The sequence below is a fragment of the Cupressus sempervirens genome, chromosome 8, assembly GCF_028749045.1.
Source record: "Cupressus sempervirens isolate cs-2001-9-10 chromosome 8, ASM2874904v1, whole genome shotgun sequence".
Lineage (NCBI taxonomy): Eukaryota > Viridiplantae > Streptophyta > Pinopsida > Cupressales > Cupressaceae > Cupressus > Cupressus sempervirens.
In genome coordinates, this window is record NC_143125.1 from 34,832,863 (window position 1) to 34,846,918 (window position 14,056).

At 36.0% G+C, this 14,056-nt stretch overlaps 1 protein-coding gene across 3 annotated transcripts in view; it reads left to right on the forward strand.

Annotated features, from left to right (window-relative positions):
• LOC149541455 (Protein kinase superfamily protein) overlaps positions 1 to 14,056 on the forward strand; it is a 144,622-nt gene that overhangs the window by 43,871 nt on the left and 86,695 nt on the right. For all 3 annotated transcript variants that reach the window (XM_089796712.1, XM_089796713.1, XM_089796714.1), the window contains exon 5: positions 10,792 to 10,885. In XM_089796712.1, the coding sequence (XP_089652838.1) occupies positions 10,792 to 10,885 (94 nt within the window). The remainder of the gene's footprint in view (positions 1 to 10,791; positions 10,886 to 14,056) is intronic.

The window sequence follows — 14,056 nt, forward strand, 5'->3', positions numbered from 1 at the left end:
GTTCCTAGCTCTAGTGGAGCATCCTTCCACCATTGTTTTAAGAGGCCATCAAAGTGGGGATGACGATACCATACACTTTCAAACTTAAAAGATGGTCTAGATAAACTAGTAAGAAGAGAATCTGATGGAAGGATGGACAATTGAATAGGGAAATGGTCAGATTCTGAATATGGTAGCATATCCGATTGGATAGTATAATTCGCCAATTTCCAACATTGTGAACACAAAAATCTATCCAATCTAACTGCAATCCGGTGGAACCCAACTCTTCTATTAGTCCAAGTGAAAGATCTAGCTTGTGGGGGAACATCAAATACAACGTTATTGTTAACAAAGTCATTAAAGTCCTGGGTAGCTCTAGGAGGGGAAATAATACCTCCATACTTATCCTTGGGATGCAGAATGGCATTACAGTCACTGGCAATAATAAATTTGGCACCTACTGATTGCTGGATAAAACTTGTGAGAGTAAGCCATAAACTTTGTTTATCTGACATAGGGGTAGGGCCAGAAACATTAATCAAATAGAATGAAAGTTCATAGTGTTGAATGGATAACATTTGTCAATTAGTTCCTTGATGAAGATGTTGAGCCTTGATAGTCTTAGGATTCCATAATACAGCAAGGCCCCTAGAAGCACCTAAGCTAGGAACATGTGAGGAATTCCATGTTGACCAACATCCAATAGATTTTTGAAAGTTACTTGTTGATAGCTTAGTCTCTTGAAGCAAGACTAGATCACATTGGATAGAATCAAGACATTGCTTGATCCTATTACGTTTGTGATGTAATAGATGGTGGTGGGAAGAAGGTCCAAACAGCAAGAGTAAGGAATACACAAGATTCACAATGTTCCAATGTAATGTAATGACTTACAAGCCTCCAATACCTAAGATGATGAACCAAGACCTATGCCCTTTTCCAAGGTGATTGAATGGTCTTAAAACATCAAACGTAAGATGATTAAACTGGTTTTACCTTTCCCCAAACTTGCTTTGGTCACAAACTGAACAATGCATATTCTAGGCCTAGTAGCCCTGCTGATTAGGTCTCCAGCAGCCTTCAAAATTGAATAACTCTTCAAACTTCCAAAACACCAAGGAAACAAATTACATTTTTAGATACCATTTATTGAGTACTTCAACCTACTAAAAGGGCAGGTACGGTTCCTTTGAAGAATATTCCTTATTCCAATGTTTGATCAGCAATTTATGCTTGCAAAAAGGTGTTTTTCCAAAGCAACTTTGTCTTAAACTTACTCCCAGGCTCCAGGACTCTCAACAGTCTCACAAAATGGATCCAATTAGAAGAATCTACAACCAATTTCAATGTATAGTCTCAGCAAACACAAAAACCGCAAATCATGCCCTCAAACCCTCAAAATCTAGGGCTTTGTCAATCTCTGCTCTCCCAACGCCTTCTTCAAGAAGTAAAGGTTGTAACACCTTGTCTTTGACATGTATGGATGAAATCCAACACAAAAACAGCCCCTCCTTAAGGCCAAACTCCTGCTGCAGCATACCAAGAAAATTCAATGCAAAATGCTTCCAAACAGCATGGTGATCACCAAGAATCTATCTCCTTCCTCCACAACAGCATGTTAATGGGCTAATCAGATATGATACAGATAAAATTAGTGTCATTCCATGAGAACCAGGCATACATTCATGGAACGACCATTTCTTTAAGAGTTTTGTCTAGACTTCTTGAGGAAAATCTGAAAATGGTGTTACAATTGGCACTAAAGAATGCAAGAACACTGGAGAGCCTTCAAATCAAGTGTGAGATGGAGTGTGGAAACATAAAACAAGGTCCTTGAATCATCCAAGGCCAATGGACCTTCAAACAATACACAAAGCAAAGAATGAATTTATGAAAATGGAGATTTTTCTTATCAAATCTGTGTGCAATCCGTATGACCACTTCCCTGTCCGTACAAGTGACTTCTCCACAATATATAATATTCCATATAACCTTCCTAACCACCTTTGGTCAGTATAGGAATGATTAAGAGCCTAAAACATAAAGAAAACAATTTTCCCTCCTAAATCCAGCTAACCGTTGTAATTCAAAAATTTGAATTTACAACATTATAAATTTTGGATTTTGAAAGCATTTAAACTATCTAACCTTGCCAAATGACTTAGATAGTCTTATTAAGCATTCCTAAATACTAACCTATCCCATTATGATCCCTTTTACATCCTTTGACCATTTAGTCTCTTTCTGAGCCTTCAGGACCTAGGATTTACATATTTTGCAATTTTATGCCATGATAGGCTTTAAAACTTCCCAATTGATTCCACCATGATATAAGTGGTTTGTCTTCATGCTTGGAGCCCTCTGGTTGGCCTTGTTTCCTTGGAGTGCCTCTGAACCAATTTTTTAGGGGCATTAATGCCCTTGACACTCCATGAGAGGATCTTCATAATTGACAAGTAGCACTCTTGGCACTCCTTGTTGATCGTTTAGAGGTAGGAAAATTACCGTCCAAAGTTGATTGGATCCCTGCATCAACTTTTTTTTTAGCTTTTGATGCTTTTGATGGCCTACCCCTAGGCTTAGAAGATTTCTTAGTTATAGGAGATGATGAGAGGGGGGTTTGCAGCATAGACAATTTTTGGGAGAAATCAAAATTAACATTAGTAAGAGGTGGATCAACAAAATGGGACCTAGTTTGACTAGAACTATCTGTTTGAGCAGTAAACTTTTTGATTGCTAAGCCAAGATCTAAAACATTCATAAAGCCCTCCATACTAGGTGAAGGGGGATCCAATTTACAGTGTACATTGTGCTCAGGTAGGTCATGGAGCATGTTATCTTCATCAAAGAATTTGGGAGGAATTGGTACACTACACTCTACTGCTAAAATTTGGGCATATTCAGAAGACAATGAATGTCCTTGGGAAATTGATGCAGCTTCTAATCTAGACAAGAAAGAAAGAGTTTGATCATTAAAAATGAGCTCATTAACAACAACATCCATCTGAGAGGGATAAATAACATCTTCTTCATTGGTAGCCGGATATGTAATTGCAAGTGTAGAAGATGTCGATGATGTAAAAAGAGACTGATCTAGACTTATATACTTATCTCGATGAGTATCCCATTTAGAGAGAAGATGGGTCAAAAACAACATAAAGTTTTTAGCAAAATCAGAGGAAAAAGACCCTGAATTGGGAAAAGCCATAAGAGAAAAAGAATTCCCCGAAACGAACACTGGGAGTTATTAGGACCTGAACAATCTTTGTGGGATTGATCTTTTTGTGTTTAACAATGATCCTTTGGCAACTGGATTTACAAATGAGAAATGATATGGGTCACTTGACAGTTTAGCTTGAGATACACAATCATTAGGGTTAGAAGGAACGGATTGCATCCTAAAAGTGCACTTCAGCGGGTTAGAGTTATGGTTACTACAAACTATTAGATTAGAGCAACTTGGTTCTTGACATTGATTAGTAAAATGACCCAACCAACTTGCCATCTTAACCATAGTCTGTGCGTCCTGAATAATAATTGTTTGGTTCCAATGTCCATATTTAGATGACATAATTAAGGAAGAAGGTAATGGTTTATTCAGATTTAGCAAGGCACAAAACCTTATAGAAAGAGATGGTTCATCAAAAGGCACTAGATCATGTCGGATGAATACCCTAATTTTATTTGCTATTAATTCAATCATTTGTAGATTTATATATTCTATTGGTAAAGCAGGAAGCTCAATCCAAAATGGCATAAAATCATAGGCTGTATGACTAGGTTTAAAGTTTGGAGACCAAGTGTTTGTATATATTCCCAACCCTTTACAAGACCAACTCTTAATTCAATGAACATTATTTGGAGCAAGCTTAGAATCAAATATAGCAATAAAAAAGAAAGACACATGAACAATGTAGAATAAATCAGTAACACCATACTAGTAATGCTTCGCCCAAGAAAGAAGATCTGCAGCCTAGAGGAAGGACCAAATCTTACCGATGATTGCTGTATCAAGCATGTAAGAGATTTGTGGTTTGAGAAGTCCATCTTCAATCACAAGAAGCTGGGCATCATCATCTATGAGTGTGGCATTTGAACTATCCAGATTATTATTGGGACCAGTTGATCTTACGGAAGATGTAGACCCCAATTTTTCCTTCCAAACTTTGACAGGCTGATTTCCCATAGATTTTTTACCTCCAAGTGAAATATTATTGGGATAAGACAAATTTTTTGGATTGGTAATGGAGACGTTATTTGGCCATGACACATAAGGAGGGAGTTGGTATTTGAAATGTTCAATCTCCTCACCAGTTTTAGAAAAAATAGGTGTGGGCTGCTGAAGTGGCCCATGACAAATGTCAAAAATCGGTAAGATTTGGGGTTTGGTAGCCTTGAGACCATGCTTTTTCTTCTTTGCACCATGTCCACCATGGCTAGAGCCATATGATATGTTGAAATCCCTTACATCTATTTTTGCACCATGATGACAAAGAAGAGGAAGATGAGCTTGGTTTGAAGACCTCCCATGCACATCAAGAGCTCTAGTCCTTCTACCTCACTCATGCTCAATAGAAAACTCAACCAATTCCCCTTTTGCTAGAGATCTAAATTCATTATAGTGAATCGATGTCTTGTGAACGAAAATATCTTTGCTGCCATCATCAGGGGTAATGAATCCATAACCCTTTTGCGAATCGAACCACTTGACCTTTCCGGTCCTTTTCCCATTTTGCGCCATATTTGTGTTTCAATAATCCTATTACAAACCTTAGTAAATGTATACAAAATCATAGATCTGGATTTGCTGAAGGTCATAGGTCCTGATTTCCTCTCATGTAAATATAGTAGCAAATTAATGATTGACGGAAGTCACAATTCGGTATCCTAGGCTGCAAATCTGATTCTAACTTTCCTTGATCCAACTTGACTTTCTGATGCGACTTTTCAAAAGTTGATATCCAATGCAAGAAATGGTTTGATCTAGTTGTAATTTTATCCAATTGAAATCAATGTTTATTTTGCACCTCTGACTCCGCTTCCTAATCTTGAACTGTGAAAAGCTGTTGAATCCTTTCTGAAACCTGCTTCTGAATCATGTGTTGCTGAAAATGGAGGTCATCGCGAATTGGAAATGAATTGGAGGCATTTTGTTGAAAAATTGTTGTTGTTGCTGGAGTTCGTTGCCGCTGCTAGAGTTCGCTGTTGTGGAGGAGGAATGGGTACTCTGTTATATCTTTGTCAAACCCTCCAGAAACTTTGTCAAATTCTCAATATCTTCTTTGGTTCTCTGAATCGTGCACCAAAACCAACGAATCGAAGGAGATTGCGTAGATCGTATTCCTCAATCTGAGTTCTGTACTCCAACTGTTGCGAAAATAAAACAAACAAATCTGCCGCGCTTCTTGTCGCCGTCTAGATTCGAACCCTTTAAGAGATCTCTGAACAAACGCAAAACCCTTTGAAAGAAATATTGTTCTTCACATTGCTGCAAAGGAAGGGCATTTATGGATTCTTCAAAATGTGAAATGCCTCTATGGAGCTCGCAATGCTGATCTGAATGTGCCATTGCATTCTCTTCTGATGTTTTTTCCGACTTAATAAATAATTATCTAGCCCTTGGCAGAGACAGCTCTACTCCTGATTTGTTTCTGTTGTTTCGAATCGCCAAATCAATAAATTAATAAAGTTTAGCCCTTGGCAGAGACGACTTTGCTCCCGAAAATACCAACAAGCTAGCTCGACTTTGCCCTGAGAATGCCTCTGACTAACAACCAGATTCACTCCTGTTGGATATCGATTCCACCCTCACCTTTGCATGTACCGTGCATCGATCAAACCTTGAAATCGGACCAGGACTGTGATGGTTAATTGACCAATGAGCTCAACTCATAGGTTCACCTCTTTGCTAGTGCTTGAAACTAGCTTTCAAACCTATGTGGTATAAATGTTGCAAGATCATTTTTTGAAATTTCAAAAAGGAATATATTTGTACAAAACTATTAGCTCGATGCCATAAGGTGGTGGTAATAAGGTTGATCGAGCAAAATTAAATAAATACCATGCTCACGCCAAAGGAAAGATTATAAAAGCAAGGTGCAAAAGTTATATGTAAACATATCTTGGTATAAGAATATTACCTTCCATATATTCATGCTTGCCTGAGTCCTATGATATATATATGCATACATCCATATATATGTTTACACTAATGATTATTTCGCACATACACACAACGATATATATTATATATATGTGTGTGTGTGTGTACATACGTCCTTATTTCATACCCACACATGTATGAGTATAGACGAGATATTTTTATACCAAGGTATGTTGGCTTGCACAGAGCAAGGAAATGATAAAGGTATTATTCTTACCTAAGTTACCTTTAATGCTTCTTTTTAATTGTTTTAACCCAATAGCTCATGGTCATCCTTTGTTCTTCTTGCTTGTCTAGTCGTTTCGTCCTTGGTCATGGTAGTTTAGGATTCCCACCTATTTGCTCAATGGTAGGTGATGCCCCCCATACCCAACTCCTTTTTGACAATGCTTCCCCCCCTTCGATGTGCTCCTGTAGGAAAAAACTTCTCCATGAAAATGTCATATTCCTCAATATAACCATAATTACCATAATAGTTATTATGCGCAAACCATCATAACGACTAACCACCATTTCACTTTCCATGAATTCATGATGAATAACCAACTTTCCAAGAAAACATTAAATGATCATAATAATGGTTAACTAACATGCCAACTTCATATGAAATTATAATGATTAACCATCTTACCATTTCACATGATCGTAATTAGTTTTACTTGTCTACTAACTTCACATGAAACCTCAATTGGCTATATGAACATTTTTAAATTGAGCCAAAATTTGGGATGTGACAGTTATCATACACATGCTTGGTTACGAGCAAGATGAAGAAAGGTGGCTTCAAAATGAGTGATGTTCAAGAGCCATTAAGAGAGCCGATAATACATGTGACTATTTCAACAATATCAAACAAGCTGTTGGAAGTTATAAGGGCCTGATGAAGAATATTAAAAAAATATGGCCGTTGGAAATATAGAGGGCCGATGAATCAAAATAATAATATTAAAACATTGCTGAAAGGTGGAATTATTAATTTTCTTTTCAATGTGTTAATGTAAAGACACCATCTTGTATCTACCTTACTTTTATATGCATGTACACATAAACGTATATATACGTAATATTCTAATATATGTATCTTGTGTATACTTCATATTTTAAGTAGGAATTTATGCATAATGTATATATGTATATACATGTACAAGTACATATAGGTACCATGATATCATTATATTAAGACGTGTTCGTTATAATGGGAAGCTCTAAGATCATCCCAATATATAAAGGTAATAATTTGTTCTAGTTTAATTATTATATTATCTTATTAAGTGTGTTGACCTAATCAGCTCATGGTGATCACTTGGTATACCCTTGCTTGCCTAGTCCATTTTTCCCTTGACCAAGGTGGTTTAGGACCCATACCTATTAGTTCAATGGTAGGTGGTGCCATCATGCCCTTTCTTTTTCTGGCAATGCTTCCACCCTTTGTCGTGTTCTTGCAAAAGAAGTTTATTAAGGTAATAACAAATATCCAAATTGTTTAATTAAAAAAAATCAAATAATCATATTAGCTAAACCACTTGACATTCATATAACATTCAATTCCTCATGAAACATAACGATTAACCAACTCTTTAATTTCACATGTAACCATAATGAATAGCTAACACTTCTTCTTCCCATGTAATCAGAACTAATAACAATTTAACCAACCAACTCAATTTTGTTTGAAGTTTCGATGGCTATAATAACATTTTAATTTAAGCAAAATTTTGGGATGTAACATAGAGGCCCAACTAAGATCGATTAAAAATTCTTGGGTTCAAACAAGTGTATCTATTGTTTCTAGTGGATGGAGAGATTGCAAAATCCGTTCATTGTTTAATGTTATTGCAATTTTCTCGAAGGGGGCAATATTTCTGAGGGCGAATAAATGTGGAGGGGAAGTGAAAGATGCAAAGTTCATTTCCAGATTCTCAGAGACTCCATAGAGAGGGTGGGCCATGGTAATGCTGTCCAAGTAATTAGGGACAATGCAAAAGATTTCAGGGATGCAGTTGTTTTGGTATAGGCTAGATATGAGCACATCTTTTGGACACCATGTATCATACACTCACTCAATTTGGTGATGCAAGCAATCGACACCCAAATAAAGTGTGTGGAAGAAATATACCAAGAGGTTGAGGGGATCCAAATGTTTGTGACAAACCACCAAATGTCGTTGGCAATTTTCAGAAGTTTTTCAAAATTGGAATTATTGAAGGCGAATCTTAATTTATTTAGTTTCATTTATGTCACGTTTTACACAATTGAAACTTACTATTAGCACGTTCTTAGGATGTTGAGACCCGATTTGTATCCCACACAATTGTTTTGAGACGTGTCAAGGTGAAAGAGGCATTGGGTCAGAGGGTTATTAGCAACCAGTGGGGTATTCGGAAGTAATTAAATGTAGAGAGGTCCAAAAGGTAAAGGCATTGATCTTGGATGATGATTGGTGGGTTTTTGTAGAATATGTATTAGAATTCACCGAACCTATCATCTCCATGCTTTAGTTTGTTGATACGATACCATGAACACAATGTTAGAGAAAATGAAACTTGTAATACAAAGGAGAGAGAATGATCCTGAAGACACCTTTTACAAAAGGGGTGGATGCCATTATTCTACTTCATTGGAACATGATGACCACATTGTTGCACCTCCTTACATATGCTCTGTCTCCTCGGTACTATAGCTCACAAGTACTTGCTATCCTAGGCAGAGTTCCACTATATAGAGACTTTGAAGTTGCTATTCGGTACAAGAGGGCATTTAGTAGATTCTTTAGTGATCTAGAGGTTGAGTCAAGTGTTAGGAAAGAATTTGGATTGTTTGTCTCAGGAGAAAACCTTTCCCCTTATGCTGTCAATGACCAATGCAAAATGGATGCTATTACATGACAGTACCTCTACAATCAATATTATATGTACTTCCAACCAATTGCAATCAAGATCCTCTCACAAGCAAGTTATTTTGTGGCCATTTGTATAGTAGAATTTAACACTTTAGATTATTGAATTTATCTTGCAATTCTTATTTTTAATTTTTTTGGTTTTCTCTCTAGGTTGAATGCTCTTATGTCGTTGAAAGAAATTGGAGTACATACTCCTTTATCCACTCTATGAAGCATGATCGGTTGACTGCAAAAAAAAAAGAGCTTAAGACTTAATGTATATTCATACCAATTTGTGCCTTTTGCCACATAACAATTCCCAATACACAAAGGTGGTGAGGAAGCCTTGGAATGTAGCACCGGAGTTTGCCGACTTCGATGCAACTATTTAGGATCTTGCTAGAGCCACTATGGTTGATGTGAATGATGATGATGATGACATACCACATGGTGCATCTAGTGCTACTCTAACCATTTTGGGTTTTAATGATGATCATGACCTACTTGCAGCTGCTGAAAATTGCATAGATGATAATTTTTTCGACAATCCTTGTGATGATTAATGAATTATCAATCATGTTTCGTGAACTACATGTTCATTTTGTAATTCGATAGTTCAATGTATTCATTTTCATTAGAATCGTGAACATAGATCAATGATCGAGTATTTAAAATTTTAATGTTTATCTTTGGCATTTAGCGTTTATCAGTGATCAAGCATCATATTATTAAATGATATAGATTTTCAACTTTGTATATTACTCTTATTTTTCTGTATATATAATGTGTGTGTATATATACATACATACATACATACATACATACATACATACACACACACACACACACACACACATGTATGCATGTGTATATATATGTATAGATAGACAGATAATAGATAGATATATATCGACACATATGTATCCAAACCTCAAATAATTTTCACGTACCCCTGTATTGGGTTCTCATAGCCGCACCCGTCCCCGAACCGAAATTGGTATCTTCGATTTTTGTTGGTATCAATAATGGATTCCACAACCATCTTCCTCAGAGGAGTTGTTTGGTTTCCACCTTTGAGTAGAAATCCTTTTACAGACTAGTAAATTTTTCACAAGTGCATAAAAATGGTGGGAATATGTTGAACTGATATAGGAGCATGAGGTTACTTATATGCTCGGTTGGCACCAACTTGTTTGGGTTGATATAGAGATGCTCATTCAATTCAATCAATCAAGGATAATACTAACTCATAGAGGTTCACTATATATGGATTCAACTTGCGTGCTCCATGTTTTTGCTCTTCCTTGAGTCTATATCTTGGTTGTTGTCTTAGTTATGAGGGTTTTCTCTGAAGGGACTGACAATTAATGTCGTAAGGCTCATGGAGGTACTGACAAGGAATCAAAGGCTTTGTTGCAAGTGTTAAAGTAGCTGGGGAAAAACTTCTTTGGTTCAATACTGTTGTATCCAAATTTGCCTAGCATGCAGAATATAATGGAGTATATGATTAACAAAACATGGATGAAAGCTTTCATGATGCATTGTTGTATAGGAAACCAGTGTAAGAATTGACTTTTGTGTTATGCTGTTTTAATATTGTAATTGCACATCAATCTATTTCAGTATTTATGTTCATACTCACAGTAATCAGGCATTCCTTATGTCTTATATTGTTTTGGTCGCTTGAGTGACATGATATGTTTTCTAGATTCTGTCCTAGAAAGAACCAAAGTTTCAGTAATTGGCCACTTTTTACTGTGGTATTCAGATTTGTGACATTTGATGAACAACCAATAGCTGCAGCCTCAATTGCTCAAGTGCATCGTGCAACATTGGCTGATGGTCAGGAAGTGGCTGTTAAGGTTAGAACTTATCTTGAGCAAATTGCAGTTTTTAAATCCACGGATCATTTTTCTTTGTGGTTTCCAGCCTTATTCATCTTTCCTAATAATTTGGTGAATAGCACTGTTTAGGTAAGTATAATTTTCTGATTTCGGTTGGATCATAACTTTCTTAAGCAACCAGCCAGAACTCCACTGACGTTTGCAGGCATGTGTCAAGAACTGCATGGTAAAATGGGAGAAGAACATGCTTTATCTTTGATTTTCTCTATATGACTGCATGAGCTGATACATTTTGTTGTGTTATTTGTGTGAGAGTAAACCCACTACATACAGACATATATGCATCTGTGAGTATTTGTATGACATGTACAAAAAAAAATTCTTCTGTAAGTCTTGCAATTTTTATGTATATATGCAATTTATACAGAACTGGTTGGAGCATTGTCTTCGGGAGGTTAAACTGTAATGCTTGTGATATCTGGTTTAAGACTAATACTTGAATACTTATTATTTACCAGACTAACTTTGTCTAATAATTTTTAACATCACCCTTCGAATTCATCACAGTTAATACATAATTGTATGTCAACAGAAGCATACCCATAGTTCGACAAACTTACAAATAATAGTGAGAACGGCCTCACTACAGTTCTTTCATGGGAATTCCCTCACTGATTTAACACACATGGACTGGGCCAAATCTAAATTCTAGTCTATAGTATATATACTCTCCTCTGTTAAAAAAAATACAACTGTCCACAACACAATCAATTGTATGAACAGGGAAACATATTTGTAAGACATACAAGGTGGGACCAGATGGTCAAGTTGCTCCTCAGATGGGATTGTCCTCACCTGAATAGTGAATAGCATTATTAATGTTTTGCAGCAGAATCTTGATCTTCAACATCATACTGGTGGTCACCTTCTTTGTATATGTAGTCTTTGGGCTCTTTTGGAGGTTAAACTGTAGTGCCTGTTATATCTGGTTTAAGATGAATATTTTAATGTTTATTTACCAAACTAACTTTGTGTGATTCCTTTTATACACGAGCCTCCATAATGCACCAGAGTTCATACATATTTGTATGTGAACAGAAGCATACCCATAGTCTGACAAACTTAACAAATAATAGTGAGAATGGCCTCTCTAGAGTTCTTTCATGGGAATGTCCTTTATAAATAAATTCCAATCCATAGTTAAATTTATTTTAATTTTATAACTAATATCCCGATTTGGAGACATTACAATTCGTTTGTGAGAAACCTTGTCAAAGTTGATGACTCTTGTTAATGAACTTGGCTCAGTGACTTTATTTTAACCACATTTGATTGCTCACAATATGATTGGGCAGTACTTTCAGAGTGTAGGGTTTTTCCCTCAAAACAGTTTTCCCCACATACAACTTTGTTATGGTTTGTTGTTGTTTTGTATGACTATTTACATTACCTGAATGCGCATCTAATAATTGTAACTAATAAGGGTTTAAAGGAAATTTGGCATTCCCTCCACGTCGATTGGGGTGAAGCAACTGTTTCCGATATAAAAATGTTTTATTATTTTTTTGAAGTCATGGATAACAAAGGCTGCAAATATGAATTTATTTATTTACATTACCTGAATATGCATCTAATAATTGTAACTAATAAGGGTTTAAAGGAAATTTGGCATCTCCTCCACATCGATTGGGGTGAAGCAGCTGTTTCCAATATAAAAATGTTTTATTATTTTTTCGAAGTCATGGATAACAAAGGCTGCAAATATGAATTTATTTATGGCTTTTATATGTTTTTATGTAAAGATGGACCCAAAAGAAAGGCAGCTCTGTATCTTTTTGGCATACTGGCATGCCTGATCCCCAGCACCTGTACTTGAAGCTGGATCCAAACCAGTAACTTAGTAAAAGAGTATTCATGCTTGAAGTGATTCCAAAACGTGTTGATTTAGATTGTTTTTTTCCTCCCTTTCAATCATTTTTTTTCCTGCTCAGTAAATTGCTGAAGCAGGGAATTTGTATTAATCGAAAAAAAGATGATTACATTGCCTTGACATCTTATCCAGCAGGTGAAAACTATCACCAGAACTAGCATTTTCCCTTTCATTCTTATTGTATAAGTACTACCAACATTCCTACAATTTGCATGGTTTTGTAAGTATTGAATAACATATCATGATATAACTTATGTCATTAGCTTTTTTTGTTGTAGTCAATGTGGTTTTGATAGTATTGAATAGCATATCATGACATAAGTCATGTAACTAGCTTTCTTTTTGTTTTAGTCAATGTGGTTTTGATAGGATCAAATATTGAGCAGACTGTGTGGGGAAAAGGAAATATCTTTTTCCAAGACAGTCGTATTTGTTCTCTTTTCTAAAGAGTATCAGTGAGTAAGTATTGTGTGAAGTTCATATATGTTCACCCAGTATCTATAGACTATATCCATATTTTAGGTTGTGTAGTGGTGCAGCACCAAGTATCGATACACACTAATACATGATTAAGGATGAAAGTAGATGAAAGACACATAAGAAATATACAGATTTTTCAAACTCACCGACTTTCCATTCATCAACCCTCCCTTTTTTGGCAGATTTTTGACAACTTTCAAAATTTGCCATTATTGGTAACCTTCCAAAACAACTTCGAGAAAGCTGAAAATTAAACTCTACTTTTCTTAAACTATGTCAAGTAAAATTGCTAACTAATCTTCTAATTTGGAAACACCCATTCAAAGTTATTACAAGAATCAAAACTGATAAAAACAGAAAAAATACGGAAAGCTAATTTTAGGGGTTCAAACGGATTTTCTGGCTCTTGAAAATAATTTTTTCTGGTCACCAATAGAAAATATTTTTTCCTGGCCACTAATAGAGCAGAGTTGAATTGGAAAACCACCTAAGTCTTTCTAACAAAACCACCCTACAAATTCCAGAAAAACCCCACATCTGAGTCAAAAGTTATGACCTCCAGAAGTCCTTGCATCATTCTCCCCTTGTTGAAAGAAACACAGCTCTTGCAAGTGATTGTTTGTGAATTGATACAACTTTGTTGGGTCCAACTGCATCACTGCCCACTCAGATAACCATGTTCTCTTTGTTTCTCGTAACCTGTCCTACTATATCAAATATCCGTTGCACTGACCATGCCTTGTGGATGTAGTCTGTTTGTCTAGAATTCTGACAATCTT